The sequence below is a fragment of the Neovison vison genome, chromosome 11, assembly GCF_020171115.1.
Source record: "Neovison vison isolate M4711 chromosome 11, ASM_NN_V1, whole genome shotgun sequence".
Taxonomy (NCBI): domain Eukaryota; kingdom Metazoa; phylum Chordata; class Mammalia; order Carnivora; family Mustelidae; genus Neogale; species Neogale vison.
The window spans coordinates 6,688,487-6,712,588 of NC_058101.1; the positions used below are offsets into that span (position 1 = coordinate 6,688,487).

The window sequence follows — 24,102 nt, forward strand, 5'->3', positions numbered from 1 at the left end:
CTCTCTGCCTACTTGTGATCTCTGTCAAATAAATAAATAAATAAAATCATTAAAATATTAGGTTTTTATAGAGTAAACAATAAAGAAAACATTCAAAAAGCCATCTTCAGAGTCAGTGAATATAAACAAACATCCATGGAGCAGGCTCCAGGCTTGGAATTATTCTGGCCTCTAATTTCATGACATCTGGGTTCAGTGAAAAGTATATTAAAAGCTTTTGTGAGATTATCAGTTTTCATCATTCAACTGAAAACTTGGCAGAGTTCGTCCCTGGGCTTCTGTGCCTCCGGGGGGGTCGACTCCCCGCCCCCCTTTCTCGGAGTGCAAGCTGGTGTTCATCCTGGGGTTACTTTTCCTGTTTCCTTAGCGGTCAGTGAGGTCACCATGGAGTCCGGGCCAAAAGTACAAAAACTGTCCCCTGGAGAAGGCTGTCCCCCCTCACCTCCCTGAAGGAGGCTCTGGGCCACTGGGGTTTCCATCTCGGGGCTCTGTCCTCAGAATCAGAGGCCGAGGGAATGGAACTGGTCGAGCTCGGGTCCCTCACCACGGCCAAGTGCAGGAGAGGAAGGAGAACAGGGCTCTGAGCGGAAGAGAAGGAAACGAATGGGCGTCAGCCGGCTGGTCTGCGGCTGCTGACCGGCCACCGAGGCTGACTGCCACATACGGCTTCTGTCAGGGTCTCTACTCTTTCCTCGTACCTGCAAGGGCGTGTAATTTCTCCTGTTCAGCATTTGTTAGAGGCATTCGTGGGTTTCAGCCCGCAGACACTTAAAAAGCACCTGTTAAGGGAGGCCACATGATGTGGCAGGAAGAGCCCCACATGTGAGTTAGAAGACTTGGGTTCAAGGTCGGACTCCCCTAATGCCTGTCTGTGCCCTATGTCCCCGTCTGTAACAGTGGGACAAAGCCGCTTAGCTCATCTGGGACACAGCATTGTCATAAGGGCTGAATAAAATCAGATGAAATCGTGTGGTTAAACCCCTGGAGGAGCCGTGCAGGGTCTGCTATTTATTATTGAGCATAGCTTGGTGCTTTATGATAAAAACCAAAGACATCTATTTTAATGCATCTCTGTATTTACGTTTGTTATTTGCTTCTTGTCTATTTTTATCTTAAATTCTAGGAACTGAGATATACAAGGTTCGTTAGTCTACCTGAGGCGTCAAGATGAGTCCTGCCACAATCTAGACGATGTCGCTAAGCAGTTTAGTGCCAAAGACATGGTCCCTTCTGCTCTGCAGCGTTCAGGGGTGTGACTGTGGTCAGGAAAGGCCTGGGAGGAGGTGGGGAGTAGCCTTTGTACCTTTGTCAGAATTATAAACTCTTATTGATTAGCTGTGTCCAATAGAAATATAATGTGAACCACATACTTAATTTAAGATTTTTCCTGTAGCTACATCTGAAGACAAAGCAAAAAGAAACAGGTGCAATTAATATGAATAATATATTTTTATTTTACCCACTGTATTTAAAGGAGTATCATTTCAAAGCAGGTAATCAATATAAAACAATTCAGGAGAGATTTTACACTCCTTTTTTGATGCTGTTTTGGAAATCTGGTGTGTCTCGTACCCTCACAACACGTCTCAGTTGCAATCAGCCACAGTTCAAGGGCTTAGGAGACCCGTGGCTGTGGGGTCAGACAGCTCATCCCTAGATGGAACCAGAATAAGACAAGGCAAGCAGCAGAGGGAGAGAAGCAGCAGAGACTGGAATTCAGTGAGCACCAGCTATGGACCAAGCAGGGCCAGGACTAGCATTCATTCACTAGATGAACAAATTTATTGGATCCTGTCTTTATTTGGAATTTTGATATCATGAATGTTTTTGCATTAATTTGGATTTTTTAAAAAATGCATTACAATATGATTTACCTTCATATTGTAGTGCTGTGTTCTGGTGCCTGTTATATTTTGCATGCAAGGCAAGTGCCACACACACACACACACACACAGCCCTAGTGAGGTGCTGGCTCCAGGCACTTCCTGTGAACTTCCTAATACTCATCTGGGGCATGAACTTGAACCAAAGTGAGCTATGTACCAAAAGCAGGAGCCATCTCCTGTAATTTAAGTAAGCCTTGGGCATTTATTTTGTTCAATGAATTTTCAACTGAATTCAAGTTAGAAATAAAAAAGACTTTGGAAAATAAGTTGAAATTCAGACTGAATCTGTGAATTGAAAATTTTGAAAACTTTTCGGGCGCAAACTATAACACAGGAGAGAGTTCATCAGCCTTGATTTCCTGGTCGAGGGGACCCTGGACCATCGCGCCCCCACCTCCCGCCTTGTAGGGGAACAGAATGAAAAGGAGTGTTTTGAGAAGACTGTCCCAGGCCTCATTTCCTTCCTGCATTCCCCACATTCTACTTTAGTCTCCAGCGTTTACGGGGTCCTTACCTGCAGGCTCTCTCCGTAATGATGATAGTGGGAATGTTGTGTTGGAAAAAACTTTGATATTAAAAGAAAGGTCAAAAATTGCTTTTTACGGTGGTACCGATTTCAAACAGAATCCTCTTCTTTCTTTTAGGGAACTTAGAAACAAAGCAGATATTCAATTTGGAGATAATGGAACAACAATTTCTGCCGTTAGCAACAAGGCCTACGTTTTTGAACGAAATCAATCTGTTGGCGACCCTAAAGTTGACTTAATTAGAACGTTAAATATTCCCGCGGTGGTAAGTAAGCATTTTCGGTATCATTATTGTGGCTTTGAGAAGCAAGGAAAAAGCCCAGTTAAGGCTGTTACGTTTTTACATTTAAGAGTTACGAAGTTATGTCAAAAATAAATGTCTGTAAAAATATAAATACATTTTTACACTTCCCTTCCTTAGAGTTCAACTGAGACTTTTTCCAGACTTTTTCAAATGGTGACATAATCTCAAAGATGTTTTCAATGCTCCAAAGACAAGATCTTTTCAAGGGGTGACATAGTGCACATTTTAGGACTCCCCAGGCCCAGCTTCTTGCTGTGTGTTTAGGATCAGCTCTTGTGCAGATAAATATGGATTTTTTAAATAGGGATTGGGGGGGGGGGCAGAGAGTGAATAACTTTTTAAAGATGTACGTGCCCCTTGTTTTGGTTCGGAAGGTCCAGCCACAGAATTGGCATGCCACTTCTTAGTTTATGTTTTGATTTTAGATTTTTTTTAATTCCCAAAATATATACTGACTTTCCCCCCTTAATAAACAGCAGAGACTGGGGGCTGAGTGCAGCCCAGCAGGGTTTCCCCGGGCTCCCTTACAAGGACCAGCCCATCTGAGAAAGATGAGGAGACCCAGGGGACCACTTCCCTGTTCCCTCCAGCAGCCCCCTCTGACGCTCGACCCTGAGGCCTGGGTGGCGGCGACCCGACACTCAGGGCGGACCCAGGACCCAGACTGGACCAGAGCCCGGATTTGACCTCGTCGGGCTGCCTCGGCGGCGGGTCCGGCTCCGGGGGCGGCGGCGCCACCTCGTGGCCGGCGATGGCGGCGCGGCTACAAGCGTCTCCGTCCCCGGGCGCGGAGGGGACCGAGCCCCTGCGGGCGGGCGGGCCGAGCTCACACTCACAGGCCGCGGTGCCCAGAAGGGACAGGACCCGAAGGGGCTTGTTCTTGCACACGCAGCCGGGGAGGCTCTTTCCGCCTGACTTTGCGGCTGTTCGGTCTCAGCATCGACGGTTACGCTTCCAGCCCTCTTTGCCGGAGGGAGGGGCCGTAGGAGCGCGGAGGGGGGGGATGGGGGAGGGGCGGGGCAGGGGCAGGGGGGAGGGGCGAGGGCTGTGCCCGCTGAACCTGCCTGTGCCCCTCAGACTGCCATGGAGTGGGCGCAGCTCCGCTTCCTGCGGGAGCTGGTCGAGGCCCTGCTCAAGGCCTACCAGCAGACGCTCTTCGTGACCCACACGGCGCACGAGCTGCTCTGGGGCTACAAGGACGAGATCTTGTCCCTCATCAACGTCTTCAAGCCCGAGATCTCGCCCTATTTTGGCCTCTACTATGGGGTAAGTCGATGTTTCTTTCCAGTGGTGTGGGGGGAGGGGCACCGCGCGCCGATGCGTCTTCGCTTGGGCTCCGTCCCGAAGAAGACCTGGCCTCCTAGAGGTCGTGCAGCGGTTGTGAAAAATCAGCCAGTATTTCATTTTTAGGGGGAAAAATGCTTCCCCCACAAGTCCAACCTGCTACCAGCACAACCTGATATCACGCCTGACCCCGAATCAAGAGACAGGTAGGTGCTTAGCTGACTGAGCCACCCACGTGGTCCAACAAAGCTTTCCTTAAGACCCTTTGGGTCCCAGTGACTTCCATCCACCTGCCAGGTAGATCCTGTCCCTAAGACCTCAGTATTTTTTAGGCAACTTTCCATTGTATAGCCTCCTTTTTATGTTTTTATATCATTGACTTCATTAGACTTATAACTAAGATCCTCTGTATCTCTTTAAAATGGATGTTTATGGACTCGTTAAGAAATTGGCATTTTGGGGTGCCTGGGTGGCTCAATGGGTTAAAGCCTCTGCCTTCGGCTCAGGTCATGATCCCAGGGTTCTGGGATCGAGCCCCGCGTCGGGCTCTCTGCTCCGCAGGGAACCTGCTTTCTCCCCTCTCTCTCTCTGCCTGCCTCTCTGCCTACTTGTGATTTCTCTCTGTCAAATAAATAAAATCTTAAAAAAAAGAAAAGAAATTGGCATTTTGGGGGGCGCCTGGGTGGCTCAGTGGTTAAAGCCTCTGCCTTCGGCTCAGGTCATGATCTCAGGGTCCTGGGATCGAGCCCCGCATCTCTGCTCAGCAGGGAGCCTGCCTCCTCCTCTCTCTGCCTGCCTCTCTGCCTACTTGTGATCTGTCTGTCAAATTAAAAAAAAAAAAAAAAAGAAAAGAAAAAGAAATTGGTATTTTTTGCTTTCCCGAGGCAAGGATGTGTTGTTTTATGTATTTCTTTCTTCCTTCCTTTCTCTGTCCTTGCCCTTTGCCACTCCTTGCAAACACCACTGTACCCTCACAGGGCCCCGCTAGAGAAAAGCCCTGTCCCATTGCTCAGGTAGATTCGTATGTGGCGTGGGTCTCCCACAGCCAGGAACAGAGCATAAGACCTGCAAACAGAGGGCCTGGATTGACGTTCTGACTTTTTCACTTCATCACTGTGGGGCTACTTCTGAATCTTGGTTTCATCATGTGTGACTTAAGGCTAAAAGTGTCCACGGTTCCAAAGCTGTTTTGCAAGGCTAAGTGAGAAGTCCATAAAAATGCTTCCAGAACTACAAATCACGGTACACATTTCAGGAGTGGCGATCCTTTCCCCCCACGACTGGCTCCAGAGAGGACCCTGAGTTCGTCTGAGTGACCGGTGAATCTTTCCACTTGGGCCCCAGAGACACTACCTGCGGTGGTGTTGGGGAAAAGGCAGTGTCTCTGGTCGGTTTGTCATCTGCTCTGGTCAAATATTGATCTTCAGCCAGTAGCACGGGAGTTCACACCTGCGCTGCCATCCTTCCGAAGACCGGGACAGGCTGCGTCGGGGGAGGCACACCGCCCTCGGCACCCACTCTTTTGCCCCTGCCTGAGCCTGGCGGAAATCTTCCCTGACTCCTGGTGGGCTTGTGGGAGCCACCCCCCCCTGGATGTACCAGGCCACTGAGTGCTATTCCTCCAAAGACTCTAGTGACGAGACAGCCAGAGTCGATTACTGGGGAGGGACCGGGGTACGAGGACGAGCAGGATGAGTGATGCAGACATCGGCACAGAGCTTCCGAGAAGAAGGACCAGGTTAAATATCAGGTGCTCACACTGCGTTTTGCAGGGCCAATCACCATGGTTTTACCCATTGATTTTAGGGCATCTGTGTTCTTGGCATTGGAGCGCACACACACCTCCCAGTGGAGGTGGGTTCTGGGGTGTATAAAATTCTAGCTGTCAGAAAGTGCCTTTGAGCGGTCGGCCCATCCAGTCCGTCCTTCGGGGGTGGGGGTGGGGGTCAAGCTTCCGTTACAGTCGTGGTAGGACAGTGGTGGTCCTAGCTCAGGGGCCCCTCCGTCTCCCGCAGTAATATGTTCCTTGCACCCATCTGTGCCAGGACAACATAAAACCTCTTTATTCCTGCTTGTCCTCAAAGAACAAACGTTCCAGCAAGAGACAAGCATTCTCATGCAGTGTCTGACTCTCAGGAAGAAAACAGCTGGGGAGAGCCCTTTCTGAATTTCTGTGAAACATTTAAATGCTTTTCTACTTTGCTTAGCCCCTGAGTTAAGTGAAGGACTTTAGGAATCAGCATCCGTCCAGTTTTTTATAAAATTGGTCGTTTGGCCTTTTTTTACACAGAGTATTTGAATTTTCTCTAAGTTGGTATAACGTTCCCAGTGCTCTCCCTAAAATGTCCTTTCCCTCATATCTTAAAGTCACTTGAAGCTTCATGTGGGGAACACGAGGGGACCATTATGGAGGTGGACCGAGTTGATATATTGACATAGTTGGTGCAATTATGTTAAATGATGGAAACAAGAACCAAAGTAGGCAAAACACATGAGAAGAGAATTCACAAAGGGTCTGAATTTTTTTAAGGCAGAGCTGAATGATGTGAGAAAAGGGTTCAACCTCAGGGAATAGAGAAAAGCAAAAAGAGATAAGAAACCTTGTTCTTTTTGGGTTCATCTAATTAGCGGAGTTTAACAAAAGCAACTTGGGGAATGTAAACTGATTGACTCTGCTATTTCCACCACCTTCTAGCGGCCTGACCTTGAACAACTTGATAAACTATATCAAAAGGCTTAAACATGTTGGTGCTCTTGTCTCTAGTGATTTTATTTCTGTGGGTCTGTGTAGAAAAGAAAAGTACTGACAGTGCTTTTAAGCATAAAGATATTCATACAATCTTATTTGTGGTAGCAAAAAAAAAACAAAATTAAATATCCAATGATAGAATAATTATTTCTACGTAATGTTGTGGAGTCATTAAATTATACCTCTGAAGAACTTCTGGTAACAGGGGAAATATGTTATGTAAAAAAGGGGGGTGCAGGGCACCTGGATGGCTCAGTAGGTTAAGCCTCTGCCTTTGGCTCAGGTCATGATCTCAGGGTCCTGGGATCGAGCCCGTATGGGGATCCCTGGTCAGCTGGGAGCCTGCTTCTCCCTTTCCCTCTGCCACTCCCTCTGCTGTGTACCCTCTCTCTCTCTCAAATAAATAAATAAAACTTTTTTAAAAAAATGTGATTTGGAGAGAATGTGCAGGTAAAGAAAGCTTACTTGGAAAAGGGGCTACATTAATGCCACTTTCTTCTGTTGGAACTGAAGTATAATAGGGCCCTGGCCTTGGACTTGCGCCCACAATTATATATAAGATATAATTCACTTATCATAAATTCACTACTTTAGAGTGGACAATTTAGCAGTTTTTAGTATAGTCACAAGATTGTGCAACCACCACCACTAAGTAATTTTAGAATATTTTTGTCATCCTCCCCCCAAAAGCACATAATCAGTGATCACTTCCATTTCTCCTGTTCCACTGATCTACTTTCTGTCTCTGTGGATTTGCCTGTGAATCTATAGACGTTTTAATAGTTAAAAGGTTTGTGTTTTTTTCTGGTTTTCTTTTTGCTTCTGCAAAGAAAAGTAAGATCATGCTTTTTGTTGGAGACAGAACACAAGAAATCCCCCCACACATGTGCACAACCTCTCTCCTGCCCCTTTGGGGTGCGGGGACCACTGGCGCTGGACAGGAGGGGCCAGGCTGGCCCCGGCTGAGAGAGGAGAAGAGTCAGGGCTCTGTGTGGGAGCTTCTTCAGAGCCAGAGAGGAAGGGAGTTTGGGAATGGGGCTTGGCTTTCTTGGGCAAAAAATAGTATTAAAAAAACTCAACATACATGCCCGCTCTCCATATGGGGCCAAGAGGCACTGCCTCTGATGGACGCATCTCTGGGAGTTGGACATTCATATGCAAGTTGGACCTTCCTGTAAGTGGAATCATACAATATCCCAGCTTTGTGTCTGACTTCTTTTATTTAGCATCACGTTTACCAGGGTCATCCACGTTGTAGCAGGTATCAGCCCTTAATTCCTTTTATGGCTGAGTCCTATTCTGTTTTACACATAGGCCATACTTTGCTTATCTGCTCATCAGTTGTTGGGTGTTTGGGTTCTTTCTACATTTTGGCTCTTAAGAATAATGCTGCTCTGAACATTCGTGCACAAGCTTTGTAGGGACGTTGACTCTCTACCTTGGAATGGAATTCTCTTGGGTATACAGGGAGGAGTAGAATTTGGGGTCATATGGTAATTCTGCTTGACTTTTCGAGGAACCACCAAATTGTTTTCCGCAGCAGCTGCACTGTTTTCCATTCCCACCAGCAGTGTGTGAAGGCTCCCATTTCTGCAGATCCTCACCAATGTTTGTTATTTTCCTTAAGATTTATTTATTATAGAGAGAGAGCATGGATGGGAGTGGCAGAAAGAGAGGGAGAGAGGATCTCAAGCAGACTCCACTACGAGAGCAGAGCCTGACACGGGGCTCAGTCTCATGACCCCGAGACCATGGCCTGAGCTGAAACCAAGAGTTGGACGCTTTACTGACTGCACCACTCAGGCGCCCCATTTTCCTTTTTTTCTTTTATCGCCATCCTGGTGGGTGTGAAATAGTGTTGTGGCTCTGATTTGCATTTCCCTGAAGACTGTGAACTTGTTGGCCATTCAAATATTTTGGAGAAATGACTCTTCAAATCCTTTGTCCATTATTTAATTGGGCTCCTACTTTTTAAAACCATATGTAGTAATATAATTCATATGGTATTTAGTCAAATAGTCACCGTATTCCTGGTTCGGTCTTCTGTAATAATTACACCCAAATAGGATGGTTTCGTGAAGCTTAAGTTTCTCAGTTACTGTATCGTCCAGGTCTTATGCAATGGTGGGGGCAGCAGGTGGCTGGTCTGAAATCCATAAGATGGGCCGGCAGGCTAGAAACTCAGGCAGGTTTTCTAAATTGCATAACTGGGAATTCCTTTTGTCCAGCAAACCTCAGATTTTGTTTTTAAAACCTTCAACTGATTGGATGAGTCCACCCACATTATCAGTGGTTATTTACTTGAAGTCAACTGATTTTAGTATTATATCTACAAAATACAACACTATCTAGACTAGTGTCTGACCGGGCAACTGAGCACCATATTCTACCAAGTTGACACATAAAATTAACAGTCATGGCTTCTTAAAATGATCCTGTTCACTCATTTTCAGAAAAATGGGACTAATGATGGAGACTATGTTTTTCTAACCGGAGAAGACAATTACCTTAACTTTTCAAAGATTGTGGAATGGAATGGAAAAACGTAAGTGTAACAATTTACTAGTGTAATTATTTGTTAAATTTCTGTTTAAATTGAATGTCCATTTATATATTATTTAAAAAAATATTAACACTGTCATGTTTTTGCATGAAAACTCTATAAATATGTAAAATATCTTTGTAATTACTATTGTATAAATCAAGATTGGGGCAACACACTTTATAAATTAAATATCAGTGTTTTGTAGACTGCTCACGGCGAGGCATGCATTACAAGCAGTGAAAACTTTCACTTTCCACGTGGTCATTGAATGATGTGTATCTATAGCACAGATACTTTAAAACCACTTGTTTTGGGGGGAGAGGGAAGAGTTTCTCTTTTTTAATTTAATTTAGTGATTGTGGATTGTTCACGTGTTTTTCTTTAAGGGTAAAAACACATGTGAGTTCACCATCATGGTATTCCAGAAATATATTTTAACATTTATAACTTAAACTACTTCCAAAAAGTTGCTGAGACAGCTTGCAATAAAGCTACATGTAAGCCAAGATACTTTAAATCAGAGGAATTAGAAACCTTGGAGAGAAAAGGAGGGTAATTCTTCAGGGACTGAAGTAAGAGGAACTTGAACATTAAAAATTTCTTCTTGAACATTAAAAATTTACATCTAAGCTTTCCAGAAATATGGGCAAAAAAACCTGGTGTGGAATATAAGGGAACCTCTCTGTACTATCTTTGCAATTTTTCTGTAAATCTGAAACTATTTTTAAATAAAAAGTTTATTTAAATTTTAAAAAGCACCCATATCTGTGTACATAAACATAGGTTTGTGTACACACACTTCAAAATAGGTCAGATCCCTTAAAGAATATGTGAGAAGCTGGTAACAGTGTTGCCCCTGGAGGGGGATATGTGGATGGCCAGGGCACTGGCCCCAGGGAGATTTACTAAAAGTGGATTTTGTTTTAGACTCAACCTGTTATTTTCTTTCTAATCTTTTAATAGCACAGTATTATTCTTTTAAATGTGTATCACAATTATTGATACAGTTATAATATAATGATATAGTGTTTGGTACATTGGAGTTTTTTTCTGATTTATGTCTGTTCTACCCTCAGATTTTTATGGTTCATATTTAACAATATTTTCAGACAAAATTGAAAGCTGTCTATTTGTCTCTTCTCCTCCCAAACAGTACACTATCTACCAATTTTGTAACATGTTACACCCATCTTCCATGCTATTTCACATTCCTTGTAAGCCAAATATAAGTAAAATGTTTATTATGTTTATAGTAAATAATTAATAAGTCTGTTTTACTAAATTTCCTTTTTTAATTTTCTGGGCAATTTTACTGAAATTCTAGTTAGTTAACCTACTATGCAACATTAGTTTCAGGTGTACAATACAGTGATTCAGTACTTAAACATACAACACGCAGTGCTCATCACAAGTGCCCTCCTTAGTCCCCATCCCCATCTAGCCCAGCCCTCTGGCAGCCCTGTTTGTTCTCCCAAGTTAAGAGTCTCCTCTGGTCTGCCTCCCTCTGCTTTATTTTTCCCTTCATCTACATTCACTGTTTTGTTTTCTTAAATTCCACAGACGAGTGAAATCGTATGGTGAATGTCTTTCTCGGACTTATTTTGCTTAGCATAATGCACTCTAGCTCCAACCACATCATTGCAAATGGCAAGATTTCATCCCCTTTATGGCTGAGTCATATTCCATTGTAGATACGTGTACCACCTCTTCTTTATGCATTCATCAGTTGGTGGACATTTGGACTCTTTCCTTAACTTGGCTATTGTTGGTAATGCTGCTATAAATGCTGGGGGGGCCTGTGCCCCCTTTGAATCTGTATTTCTGTATCCTTTGGGTAAATACCTGGGAGTGCAGTTTCTGGGTGGTAGAGTAGTTCTATTTTCAACTTTGAGAGGAACCTCCATACCGTTTTCCAAAGTGGTCGTACCAGTTTGCATTCCCACCAACAGTGTAAGAAGGTTTCCCTTTCTTTACATCCTCACCAATATCTGCTGTTTCCTGTGTGGTTAATTTTAGCCGCTCTGACAGGTGTGAGGTGGTAGCTCATCATGGTTTTGATTTGTATTTCCCCAGTGATGAGTGATGTTGACCATCTTTCCATCTGTCTCTTAGCCATCTGCATGTCTTCTTCGGAAAAACTCATGTCCATTTCTTAACTGCACTAAAAAATATATATATTCTGCTGCTTTAGGGTGAAAAAAATATATTCATATTATATATAAAAACATTTATATATGTTTTTCTAATTATAAATATATAGATAGATAGTATCTAATAGATATCTTATATTTAATATATATCTAATGGATAATATATTATATACTATAGTATTATAATATATTCTCTGTATATTCCCTATTCTTTTCTCTCTATATGTATTAAGTCCATCTGGTCCAGTGTGTCATTCAAAGCCATTGTTTCCTTGTTGATTTTCTGCTTAGCTGATCTGTCCATTGCTGTGAGTGAGGTGTTAAAGTCCCCTACTATTACTGTATTGTTATCAATGAGTTTATGTTGGTTATTAATTGATTTGTTTAATTGGGTGCTCCCACAATAGGGGCATAAAGATTTATAATTGTTAGGTCTTGTTGGATAAACCCCTTTATTATGCTTTAGTGCCCTTACTCATCTCTTGTTACACTCTTTGGTTTAAGATCTAGTTTGTCTCGTATAAGTACGGCCACTCCAGCTTTCTTTCGATGCCCACTAGCATGACAAATGGTTCTCCATCCCCTCACTTGCAATCTTCAGGTGTCTTTTGGTCTAAAATGAGTCTCTAACTCTTAATCATGGGAAACAAACGGAGGGTTGCGGGAGGGGAAGAGGGCGGAGGGCTGGGGTCACTGGGGGGGCGGGAGGGGAAGAGGGCGAAGGGCTGGGGTCACTGGGGGGGCGGGAGGGGAAGAGGGCGAAGGGCTGGGGTCACTGGGGGGGCGGGAGGGGAAGAGGGCGAAGGGCTGGGGTCACTGGGGGGGCGGGAGGGGAAGAGGGCGAAGGGCTGGGGTCACTGGGGGGGCGGGAGGGGAAGAGGGCGGAGGGCTGGGGTCACTGGGGGGGCAGGAGGGGAAGAGGGTGGAGGGCTGGGGTCACTGGGGGCGGGCCTTAAGGGGGGGCACGTGATGTGAGGAGCTCTGAGTGTTACACGAGACAGATGAATCACTGACCTCTACCTCTGAAACCAACAACACATTATTGTTAATTTTTAAAAATAATAGTAAATAAATAAATAAACATAAATAAAGAACTACAGAGGAAATAAATAAATAAATAAATAAATAAATGTCACATGCAGAGAAAAAAGAAAAGAGAATAGTCTCTTGCGGGCAGCATATTGATGGGTCTTATTTTTTTTTTCATCCATTCTGATACCCTGTGTCTTTCGATTGGCACATTTGGTCCATTTACATTCGGAGTGATTGTTGGTGGTACAAGTTTAGTGCTGTTGGATTAGCTGTAAAGTCAGTGTTTCTGGAGATTTTCTCTGTTCCTTTCTAGGCTTTGTTGCTTTTGGGCTTTCTTACCCACTCACAGAGTCCCCTTTAATCTGTCTGTGCTGACAGGGGAGAAAACTGGTGGCAGCCCGCTCTCTCATCCCCAAAGAGGGGCATGCGCGCCCATCATTGTCCAGGAAGCCTCCAAGAGGAGCAAACACTCTTCCCTCGTCTGTCCCAGACGTCTCTCATGTCCCTGCCTTCACCTTGTCAGCGTCTGAGCCTCTGCCCACCTCGTGGCACTGTGGCTTTTGTCTCAGGACCGCCAGCTGGGTTTCAAAACTCCAAATTTTAGGGACCCAGCATGGCACAGATGGGCACTGATCCTCTGGGGGAGGGTCTTGCCATCCTGCAGCTGGTGCCAGTTTGTCCCAGAAGGGCAGTCACACGCATGCGCAGGGGCTTGGACTTTACAGTAAAGCACAGTAAAAAGTCCGCAGCTGTGCTAGTGGCCCGCAGCAGGTGTCTCTGCTCCTGTGCTGATGAACGGGACAGCACATTGGCACCTGCTGGCTCCTTTGTCTCGAGAGAGGCAATGCCACTTCTCCCAAGTGCACTCCGAGAAGGGCAGCCGTCTCTCCTCGTGCCACCTGGGGGATCCTCCGACCACACTGTCTGCTCCTGGGCCTCACCTGCGAGGCTTCACCCCAGCAATGGTGCAGAATTCTAAAATTTTAGACATAAAAACTTGTGATTATCACAAGTTTTCCTCGTCAGTGGTTTTGGGGAAGTGTTTTTCTTGTGTGATAACCTGCAGCCTGTGCCCTTTTCTGTCTCTCTCTCTCTCTCTTTCTCTCTCTGTGATCAGGGGCCCCTCTCCCCTCAGCACTGGCAATTCTTTTCTCCCCAAATCACAACCCCACATCTCCTACCTTCCATGCTGTGGCCCCTTTTCTCCCTCTAGTTGTGCAGTTTGTTCTCTCAGTCCCCATATTGGTTTCCTGGTGTTCTGAGTGATTTGCTGTTTAGCTAACTGTGTTTGAGAGATGGGGCAGGCCTAAGGCCCTCCTTACTCTGCCACCTTCAGTGCGTCCTCAAGAGCCGATCATACCTATCCCAAACTCTGCTGTGAGTGGACTAGCTCTGAACAAGGCTGTCGTGCGTGCTAAACTGAATCACTATTTTAAGAAGATGAGTATTTCTGAACTGCTACATAGGATATTCTTTTTTGCAGGAAGGAAAGAGGGATTTTTAGACATTGCCTCTATCAGAATGGATTCGGGGATCAGGTGCCTACCCTCTTGATCCAATCCCTAACCAGAGTCCCCCTTGTGCCTGCGTATAAATAAGCTTCTGTGGGTAGTTGGCTCCCAATTAAGGCTTGAAAAGTCCCGACCATCTGTAAAGATCTAAAATCGAATGTGATAGTCTCCTCTTCCTTGTGCTCCTCAATCACAGGTCCCTTGACTGGTGGACAACAGACACATGTAATATGATCAATGGAACAGATGGAGATTCTTTTCACCCCTTGATAGACAAAGAGGAAATTCTTTATGTCTTCCCATCTGAATTTTGCAGGTAAGAACTTTCCAGATAAGTTATTTGACTGTAGGACCACCAAAAGGGTGAGGAATATAGGCAGCTACCCTCCATAGGCCTGGGCATTTCTGCTTAATCAATGACAAATGCTGGGGCACCCAGGTGGCTCAGAGGGTTAAAGCCTCTGCTTTCGGCTCAGGTCATGATCTCAGGGTCCTGGGATCGAGCCCCGCGTCGGGCTCCCAGCTCAGCAGGAAGCCTGTTTCTCCCTCTCCCTCTGCTGCTCCCCCTCCTTGTCGGTGGATTTAAACGCCAGCTCCAACTCCTACAGCTGTGCCACCTTGGGAAGGTCGTCCAGCCACCCTGTGCCTCTCTTTCCTCATTTGTAAAACAAAGATAGAAGCAGCTGCCTGCCTCGGGAGTTGTCCTCGGCGCAGATGCGTCACTGTCAGTGAAGCGCTTGGCCCTGGGGCCGCCGGACGTGTCCATGTCCAGAGGCGGCCCTTAGTGACTACGACAGGTGCTGTCCAGCGTGATACCGGTCAGTGGTCAACTACGCAGGAGATCACTCAAACCGTTGTCTAGTTCAAGTTTGCAGGCATTTGCTGAGCTGTCGCTTCCCTTAGATCGTACCTGCTCCCACTGCCCTGTAAGCTCTCTCTCTCCCCCCTGCTCCTTCATGATTCTGGCTCCTCTCTGGGAGGAAGGGAGGAAAGCATCCTGCTCTCCATCCAGATTCCTGTCCCCCCCCCCCAGCCCCTGCCCTTTCTCCCCCCGTCACCCCAAACTGTCGGAACGAGCGGCTGACTCGCCCCACCTCCGCATCCTCCCCACTTACCCTGCAAGCCCCTTCATGGAGCTCCTCAAAATCCCAAGGGGTTTAGTCTCATCCGACACTGTCGGTCCAGTGCTCTGAAGAATGGCTGTTCTGGGGTTCCGTGGCTCACACGATGCAGCGCCTGGCCGGCCAGCCCTGCCGGGGCAGAGGGGCATCCTGAGTCTCTCCGCTCCTGCGTCCACTGTGATGTCTCCCCAGAAGGAGCTCTGGCACCGGCTCCCGCCGCTCCGTCCCTGCTGCCCGTGCCTCGTTCCCGGCCTTTCCAGCTCCCCACAGGACACCACAGTCCCCCTCTGGCTGTCTGCCCTTGACTGTACGTGTCTGTGGATGGAAGGACAGAAGGGTCAGAAATGCCCTGGAACGCAGTGAGTGCAATGAGGCAACCTAGAAGCGCCATAGCAGGCTTTTTTTTTTTTTTTTTTTTTTTTTTAGATTTTATTCATTTATTTGACAGGCAGAGAGGCAGGCAGAGAGAGGAAGGGAAGCAGGCTCCCCGTGGAGCAGAGAGCCCGATGCGGGGCCTGATCCCAGGACCCTGAGATCATGACCTGAGCTGAAGGCAGAGGCTTAACCTGCTGAGCCACCCAGGAGCCCCCATCCGAGGCTTTTTAAAAGACTTGGTGCAGCAGAAACATGTTCTTATCTGACACGACCACTTTTTTTTTTTAAAGATTTTATTTATTAATTTGACAGAGTAGGATCACAAGTCGGCAGAGAGGCAGGCGGGGGCGGGGGACGCAGACTCCCCGCTGAGTGGAGAGCCCGATGCGGGACTCCATCCCAGGACCCCGAGATGGTGACCTGAGCTGAAGGCAACGACTTAACCCACTGAGCCACCCAGGCGCCCGACACGACCACTTTTGATGGGCCATCTGACAATGTTAGTAAAGCCGAGGACGCGCAGACGCCATGGTGCCCCCTGCTCTGCGTCCGCTCCCTGGCCGGGACAGCGCCTGTGCGGACCTGTAAGGAGACATGCACGGGGAAGTTCATCGCAGTGTGGCTTCAGGAGTGGAAAATCGGAAGCAACCTAAGGCACTCTAAAAAGGAGAACATGAATTGTGGTGTAGCCATATGAGGGGATACCAGAAAGATTTAAAATACAGTATATCTCATATTTAAAATATAAGTCTTAATAATATAATATTGAACGAAGAAGCAAATTACAGGAAGAGAATACGGCGTGCCGTTTATGTAACACTTCAGTGGAGCAGACCGTGCGTTGTTTATGAAGGTGCACGTTTGTGAAAGGGTTAAGACCTGCAAAGGGGGGGACAGACCCCAAGTTCAGGACAGCAGTTACCTCGGAGGACGCAGGGAGGCGTTGGAGTTGGGAATGTCACGCTGGAGCCAGGAATGTTACACGGGGGCGCCTGCATGGCTTGGTCGGTTCAGCGTCTGCCTTCGGCTCTGGCCATGGTCCCAGGGCCCTTTGCTACCTTTTCATCTTTCGCTTTGTCCCTGCCTCCCCCTTGCTTCTGCTTCGTCCACACTGACTCGTGTCCATGCAGGTCTGGACGACGCTTCGATTTCTTTCCGTGTGACTCTCCATCCTGAATGTCCTCTTCATTTTCTACTGCTCCTTTCCCCCCCCCCCCCTTGGCCTGGTGTGGCTGTTACTACAGTTGCTGCCTCTTAAACTTCCTTCCTGATCATTTCTCTTGTACACCAAGTGGCTTGGGTTCCTTTCAGGTTTTCTTTTGCATCTTTACTGCCCACCTGTAGCCACCTTGAGCCACCTCAAGGACTTGAGCCACCTTGTGCCCGAGAACAGTTGTCAACTCACTGGCTCTTTCCTCCTTCCCTCCTACCAGATCCGTGTACATGACTTTCAGTGACTTCGAGAGTGTGCGGGGACTGCCCGCCTTCCGCTATAAGGTGCCTGGAGAGATACTAGCCAACAGCTCGGACAATGCCGGCTTCTGTGTGCCCAAAGGAAACTGCCTGGGCTCGGGAGTTCTGAACATCAGCATCTGCAAGAATGGTAAGGGCCCGGGGGAGGGACGTGATCCTGTGCGCCTCGGACGCAGGATTAGAGTTCCTCAACAAAGAATGTTGTCAGCCCACAAGAAAGAGTGATTCCAATTTTTCCAGAATAATATTTCATAATATGGCTGTAGAATGGTAAACTACTGGCTTTCCTGCATTGCTTGTTTAAAAAAAAAATGTAAGGTATAACTGACATATAACATTGCATTAGTTTCTGGTATACAGTCTAACCATGCATGATTTGTATGTATTGTAAAATGATCACTGCACTGAGTATGCTTAACATCCATCACTACACACAGTTACAAAGACAAATGTTTTTCTTGTGACAAAGACTCGTGAGATCTGTCCTATAAGCAAGCTGTAAACATGCAGTGCAAGTAACTGTAGTCACTATGTCGTGTACTACATCCCCGAGACCTTTACTTTGTAACTGGGAATTTGCATCTGTTGACCCCCTTTCCCCCAACCCCACTGTCTCTGACAACTCTGATCTGTTTTCTGTTTCTATGAGCTTGGTTTGTTGTTGCTGCTGTTTTTAAATTCCACATGGAAGTGAGATCGTAGATACTTGTCCTTGTCTGATTCATTTCACTTAAGCATCATGCCACCAAGTTCCATCCATGTTGTTCCACATGGCAAGATTTCATTCCTTTCGTGGCTGAATAGTATTCCACTGCGTGTGTGTGTGTGTGTGTGTGTGCACACCACAACGTATTTATTCATTCACCCATTGATGGACAGTTAGGTTATTTCCATGTCTTGGCTATTGAAAATAATTCTGCAATGAACATAGGGTGCATATATCTCTTCAAATTTGTTTTTATTTTCTTTGGGTAAATACCCAGAAATGGAATTCCTGGATTGTATGGTAGTTGTGTTTTTAATTCTTTCAAGATTTTATTTTTATTTATTTATTAGACAGAGAGAGGGAGAGTGTACATGCAAGCAGGAGGAGGGCAGAGGACGAAGGAGAGGGAGAATCTCAAGCAGACTCTGCCCTGAGCGTGGTACCTGACGCAGGGCTTGATCTCATGACCTGAGATCATGACCTTAGCTGAAATCGAGAGTCTGACTCTTAACTAAGAGTTAATCTAACTCTTAACTAAGCCACCCAGGTGCCCCTATTTTTAATTTTTTGAGGACCCTTATATCATTTTCTATATATATTTTCTATATATTGTGGCCACACCAATTTACATTGCCACCAGCCATGCACAAGGATCCCCTTTTCTCTGCATACTCACCAACACCGGTGGTTTCTTGTGTTGTTGATTTTAGCCATTCTGACAGGTGAGAGGTGATACCTCATTGTGGTTTTGGTTTGCATTTCCCTGATGATTAATGATGTTGAGCATCTTTTCATGCCATTTGTGTATCTTCTTTGGGAAAATCTATTCGAATCTTCTGCCCATTTTTAAAATTGGATCGTTTGGATTTTCTTGCTCTCGAATTGCGTGAGTTCTTTATATATTTTGGATGGATGTTAACCCTTTACAGGTACATGATTTGCAAGTATTTTCTCCCATTTAGTAGGTTGCCTTTTCATTTTATTGGTGGTTTCCTTTGCTGTGTAAAAGTATTTTAGCTTGATGTAGTCCCATTTGTTTATTTTTGCTTTTGTTGCCTTTGCTTTTGGAGTCAGATCCAAAAAGCCATCACCAAGTCTTATGTCATGGAGCTTACTGCCTATGTTTCCTTCTAGGAGTTTTATGGTTTTGGTCTCACATTCAAGACCTTAATCCGTTTTGAGTGAATTTTTGTGTGTGGTGTAAGATAGTGGTCCAGTGTCATTCTTCTGCTTGTGGTTGTCCAGTTTTCCTGACATTTATTGAAGACTCTGTTTTTTCCCCATCATATGTTCTTGGCTTCTTTGTGGTAAATTAATTGGCCACATGTGCATGGGTTGTATTTTTGGGTTCTCTATTCTGTTCTAATGACATACGTTTCTATTTTATGCCTATACTGTACTCTTTTGATTACTATAGCTTTGTAATATAGTTTGAAATCAGAGAGTGTGATATTTCCAGCTTTGTTCTTCTTTGTTAAGATTGCTTTGGCTACTTGGGAGTCTTTTGTGTTTCCACACTGTTTTTAGGGTTGTTTATTCTATTTCTGTGAAAAATGCCTTTGGAATTTTGATAACGATGGCATTGAATTTGTAAATTGCTTTGGATAGTATGGGCATTTTAACAATATTAGTTTTTCCAATCCATGAACATGGAATATCTTATCTATTTATTTGTGTCTTCTTAAATTTCTTTCCTGTTACAATTTTCAGTGTACAGATCTTTTACCTCCTTGCTTAGATTTATTCCAAGGTATTTAATTCCTTTTGATGTTATTGTGACTGGGATTGTTTTCTCTTTCTTTATTTTTTTCTGGTATTTTATTTACTTGTCAGAGAGGAGGGGAAAGAGAGAGGAGAGGGAGAGAGAGAGAGAGAGAGAACCTAAGCAGGGGGAGGGGTAGAGGGAGAAGCAGACTCCCAGCTGAGCAGAGAGCCCAATGCGGGGCTCAATCCCAAGACTCTGGGATCATGATTTGAGCCAAAGGCAGATACTTAACCGACTGAGCCACCCAGGCATCCCTGGGATTATTTTCTTAGTTTCTTTTACTGAGAATTCATTATTAGTGTTATAGTAACACAACTGACTTTTATATATTGATTTTTTTTTTTTAATCTTGCAACTTTACTGAATTTGTTTTTTAATTCCAGCAGTTTTTTGATAGAGTCTTCTGGGTTTTTTTCTTTTTCTTTTTTTTTAAGATTTTATTTATTTATTGACAGAGAGATCACAAGTAGGCAGAGAGGCAGGCAGAGAGAAGGGGAAGCAGGCTCCCCACTGAGCAGAGAGCCTGATGTGGGGCTCAATCCCAGGACCCTGAGATCATGACCCAAGCTGAAGGCAGAGGCTTTAACCCACTGAGCCACCCATGTGCCATGAGTCTTTGGGGTTTTTTACATATGATATCATGTCATCTGCTAATAGTGGCAGTTTTACTTCTTCTTTACCAATTTGGATGCCTTTTATTTCTTTATCTTGCCAGAGTAATTACTCTGGCTAGGACTTCCAATACTATGTTGAATAAAAGTGGCGAAGATAGGTAATTGTCCCTTGTTCCTGATTCTAGAGGAATAGCTTTAAGCTTTTCACTGTTGAGTATGATGTTAGCTGTGGGCTTGTTGTATATGACCTTTATTAGGTTTATTAGGTTGAGAGATGTCCCCTCTATATCTACTTTATCATGAGTTTTTATCATAATGGATATTGATATATTCACATATTCTTTTTTCTGCATCTGTTGAAATGATCACTGATTTTTATCCTTTACTTTGTTAATGTGGTATATACCCTGTTGTTTGCTTTGCAAATGTGCATCATCCTTGCATCCCTGAAGTAAATCTCACTTCATTATGGTGTACAGTCCTTGTAAAGTGTTGTTGAATTCAGTTTGCTAATATTTTGTTGAGGATTGTTGCATTTATGTTCCTAAGGGATATTGGCCTATAATTTTTTTTTTTCTTGTGGTGTCCTTGTCTGGTTTTGGTATCAGGGTAACACAGACCTTGTAAAAAGTGAGCTTGGAAATGTTCCCTGCCCTTCTATGTTTTAGAATACTTTGAAGGACTGGTATTAATTCTTCTTTGAGTATTTGGTAGAATTCACCACTGAAGCCATCTGATCCTGGACTTTTGTCTGGTAAGAAGTTTTTGATTACTAACTCAATCTCCTTACTAATAATTGTTCAATTCAGATTTTCTGTTTCTTCAAGATTCAGTCTTGGAAGGTTATGTTTCTGGAATTTATACATTTCGTTTAGGTGGTTTGTTGGCATGTAATTATTCATGGTAGTCTTCCATGATCCTTTGTATTTCTGTGGTATTAGTTGTACCATCACTTCTTTCATTTCTGGTGTATTAATTTGAGCTCTCTTTTTTCTCGAGGAGCCTTAGCAAGAGTTTGTCAATTTTATCTTTTCAAAGAACCAGTTCCTTGCTTCATTGATCTTTCCTATTATCTTTTTAGTCTCTATTTCATTTATTTCCACTCTGATCTTTGTTATTCCCTACTTCTTCTAACTTTGGGCTTCATTTTTTCTTCTTTTTCAAATAACTTAGCTTATTTGACAGTTTCATGTTTCTTAAGATGGGTACTTACCACCGTGAATTTCTGCCTTAGAATTCCTTTTGCTACATTCCATAAATTTTGATATGTTGTATTTTCACTTTCATTCATCTCAAGGCATTCTTTGATTTCTCCTTTGACTTCTTTTTTGACTCACTGGTTGCTCAAGAGCATGTTATATAGTTTCCTCATATGTGTGAATTTTCCAGTTTTCTTACTATAATTGATTTTAGTTTTATACCATTGTGGATAGAAAAAAATGCTTGATGTGATGTCAGTCTTTTTAAATTTTTAAGACTTGTCCTAACATATAATCTGTCCTGGAAAATGTTTCACGTGCACTTGAGAAGAATGTGTATTCTGGTGCTTTTATATAGAATGTTCTTTATGTATCTAAGTTCATCTGGTCTCATGTGTTATTTAAGGCCAGTGTTTCCTTTTTGATTTTCTGTCTGGATGACCTGTCTGTTGATGTGAGTGGAGTATTAAAATCTCCTGCCATTATTGTTTGGCTATCTATTTCTCCTTTTAGGTCTGTTAATATTTATATATTTAGGTGCCCCTATGTTGGGTGCATAAATATTTACAAATGTTATATCCTGGATGCCTGGGTGGCTCAGTCATTAAGCATCTGCCTTCAGCTCAGGTCGTGATTCCAGGGTCCTGGGATTGAGACTCACATGGGCTCCCTGATCAGCGGAAAGCCTGCTTCTCCTTCTCCTACTCCCCCTGTTTGTGTTCCCTCTCTTGTTATGTCTCTCTCTGTCAAATAAATAAATAAAATCTTTTTTAAAAAATGTTATGTCCTTGGGACACCTGGATGGCTCAGTCAGTAAGGCATCTGCCTTCAGCTCGGGTCATGATCTCAGGGTCCTGGGATCGAGCCCCACATCGGGCTCTCTGCTCTGCGGGGAGCCTGCTTCCCCCTCTCTCTCTGCCTGCTGCTCTGCCTACTTGTGATCTCTGTCAAATAAATAAGCAAAATCTTTAAAAAAAATGTTATATCCTCTTGTTGGACTGATTCTTTTATCATTATATAATGCTCTCCTTTGTCTCTTTTTACAGTGTTTGTTTTAAAGTCTATTTTGTCTGATGTAACTAAAGCTACCCCAGCCTTCTTTTGATTTCCAATTACATGGAACATTTTTCCTTCCATGTACTTTCAGTCTGTATGTGTCTTTACATCTGAAGTGAATCTCTTTAGGCAGCATATGGATGGGTCTTATATATTTATCCATTTGACCACTCTGCATTTGATTGGAGAATTTAGTCCATTTACATTTGAAGTCATTATTGAGGGGCACCTGGGTGGTACAGTCAGTTTAGCATCCGATTCTTGGTTTCGGCTTGGGTCGTGACCTCAACAATGTGGGATTGGTCCCCTTGTGAGACTCTGGGCTCAGTACAGAGTCTCCTTTAGGTTTTGCTCTCCTTCTGCTTCACCCCTGCACATACACACTCGCTTTATCTAGAATACGTAAGTCATTAAAAAATAAATAAAGTAATTACTGATAACTATAAACTTATTGCCATTGTGTTCATTGTTTTCTGGCAGTTTTGTAGTTCCTCTGCTCCCTTTCTTCTTTCTCTTGTGTAATGCTTCTTATTCCTAGAATGTCTTGTTGTGTTCTTTCTGGGTTGTAGTTGAGAAGTCTTAATAGTAATAATAGTTCATGTTTACCAAGCACTTACAGTAGTCATTGTTCAGCTAGTCATTGTTCTAAGTGGTTTATGTATATACATGTAGTTAATATGTGGAAATTAACTGATTTCATGTTCATAACAATGCTAAACGAGAAAGTGTAGAACTTGGTAATGAGAAAGTACATATCTTGTTAAAAATTTATGATGATTTCAGCATTGGGGAGGGTATGTGATATGGTGAGTGCAGTGAAGTGTGTAAGACTGACGAATCACAGCCCTGTACCCCTGAAGCAAATAATACATTATATGTTAATTAAAATAATAAATAAAAAAATTTTTATGATGATTTCAAAACAGAGGTTTTTTAAATTAACATATAATGCATTATTTGTTTCAGGGGTACAGTTCTGTGAATCATGAGTCTAACACACTTCACAGCACTCACCATAGCACATACCTTCCCCAATGTCCATAACCCAACCACCCTAACCCTCCCCACCAATCCCCAGCAACCTTCAGTTTGTTTCCTGAGATTAAGAGTCTCTTACGATTTGTGTCCCTCCCTGGTCCCATCCTGTTTCATTTTTCCCTCCCTTCCCCACAAAACCCCCCGCCCTGCCTCTCAAATTCCTCATATCAGAGAGATCATATGGTAATTGTCTTTCTCTGACTTATTTTGCTTAGCATACCTGACTACAAATTTCCCAGTGTCTCTGAATGTCTGAGCTATTCTGCTCCTTTCCATGAATGAGGCAGAATTATCACTAGTACAACTGACAAAGCATTTTCTTCGTCTTGAGAACTAACTTTAACAATCATATGTTGCATAATTAGTCACAGTGTTCTTACTAGATTGGCATCCAGAGGCCTCTTTTTATAATCATGGAAAGCAGAGCTCAGAGAGGTAAAATGATTTTTTTAAAAGATTTTTTAAAAATTTATTTATTTGGCAGACAGAGATCACAAGTAGGCAGAGAGGCAGGCAGAGAGGGAGGGAAGAGGGCCCCCTGCTGAGCAGAGAGCCCGATGCAGGACTCGATCGCAGGACCCTGAGATCATGACCTGAGCCGAAGGCAGTGGCTTAACCCACTGAGCCACCCAGGCGCCCAGTAAAATGATTTTTATAAAATTTTTGTTTCTGAGCCAATCCCCACTAGAACATAGGGGATTCTCCTATGTTCTCTTCTCCTGTCCATGCTGTGATACTTCTTAGGCCACAATTCCTCTTTAAAGTGT

The 24,102-nt window shown here is 44.1% G+C and overlaps 1 protein-coding gene across 1 annotated transcript in view; it reads left to right on the forward strand.

Moving 5' to 3' along the window:
• Positions 1-24,102, forward strand: part of SCARB2 (scavenger receptor class B member 2) — a 70,990-nt gene that overhangs the window by 32,389 nt on the left and 14,499 nt on the right. The window contains exons 3-7 of the mRNA XM_044267878.1: positions 2,531-2,678; positions 3,795-3,983; positions 9,204-9,295; positions 14,185-14,304; positions 16,918-17,087. Coding sequence (XP_044123813.1) covers positions 2,531-2,678; positions 3,795-3,983; positions 9,204-9,295; positions 14,185-14,304; positions 16,918-17,087 — 719 coding nt within the window. The remainder of the gene's footprint in view (positions 1-2,530; positions 2,679-3,794; positions 3,984-9,203; positions 9,296-14,184; positions 14,305-16,917; positions 17,088-24,102) is intronic.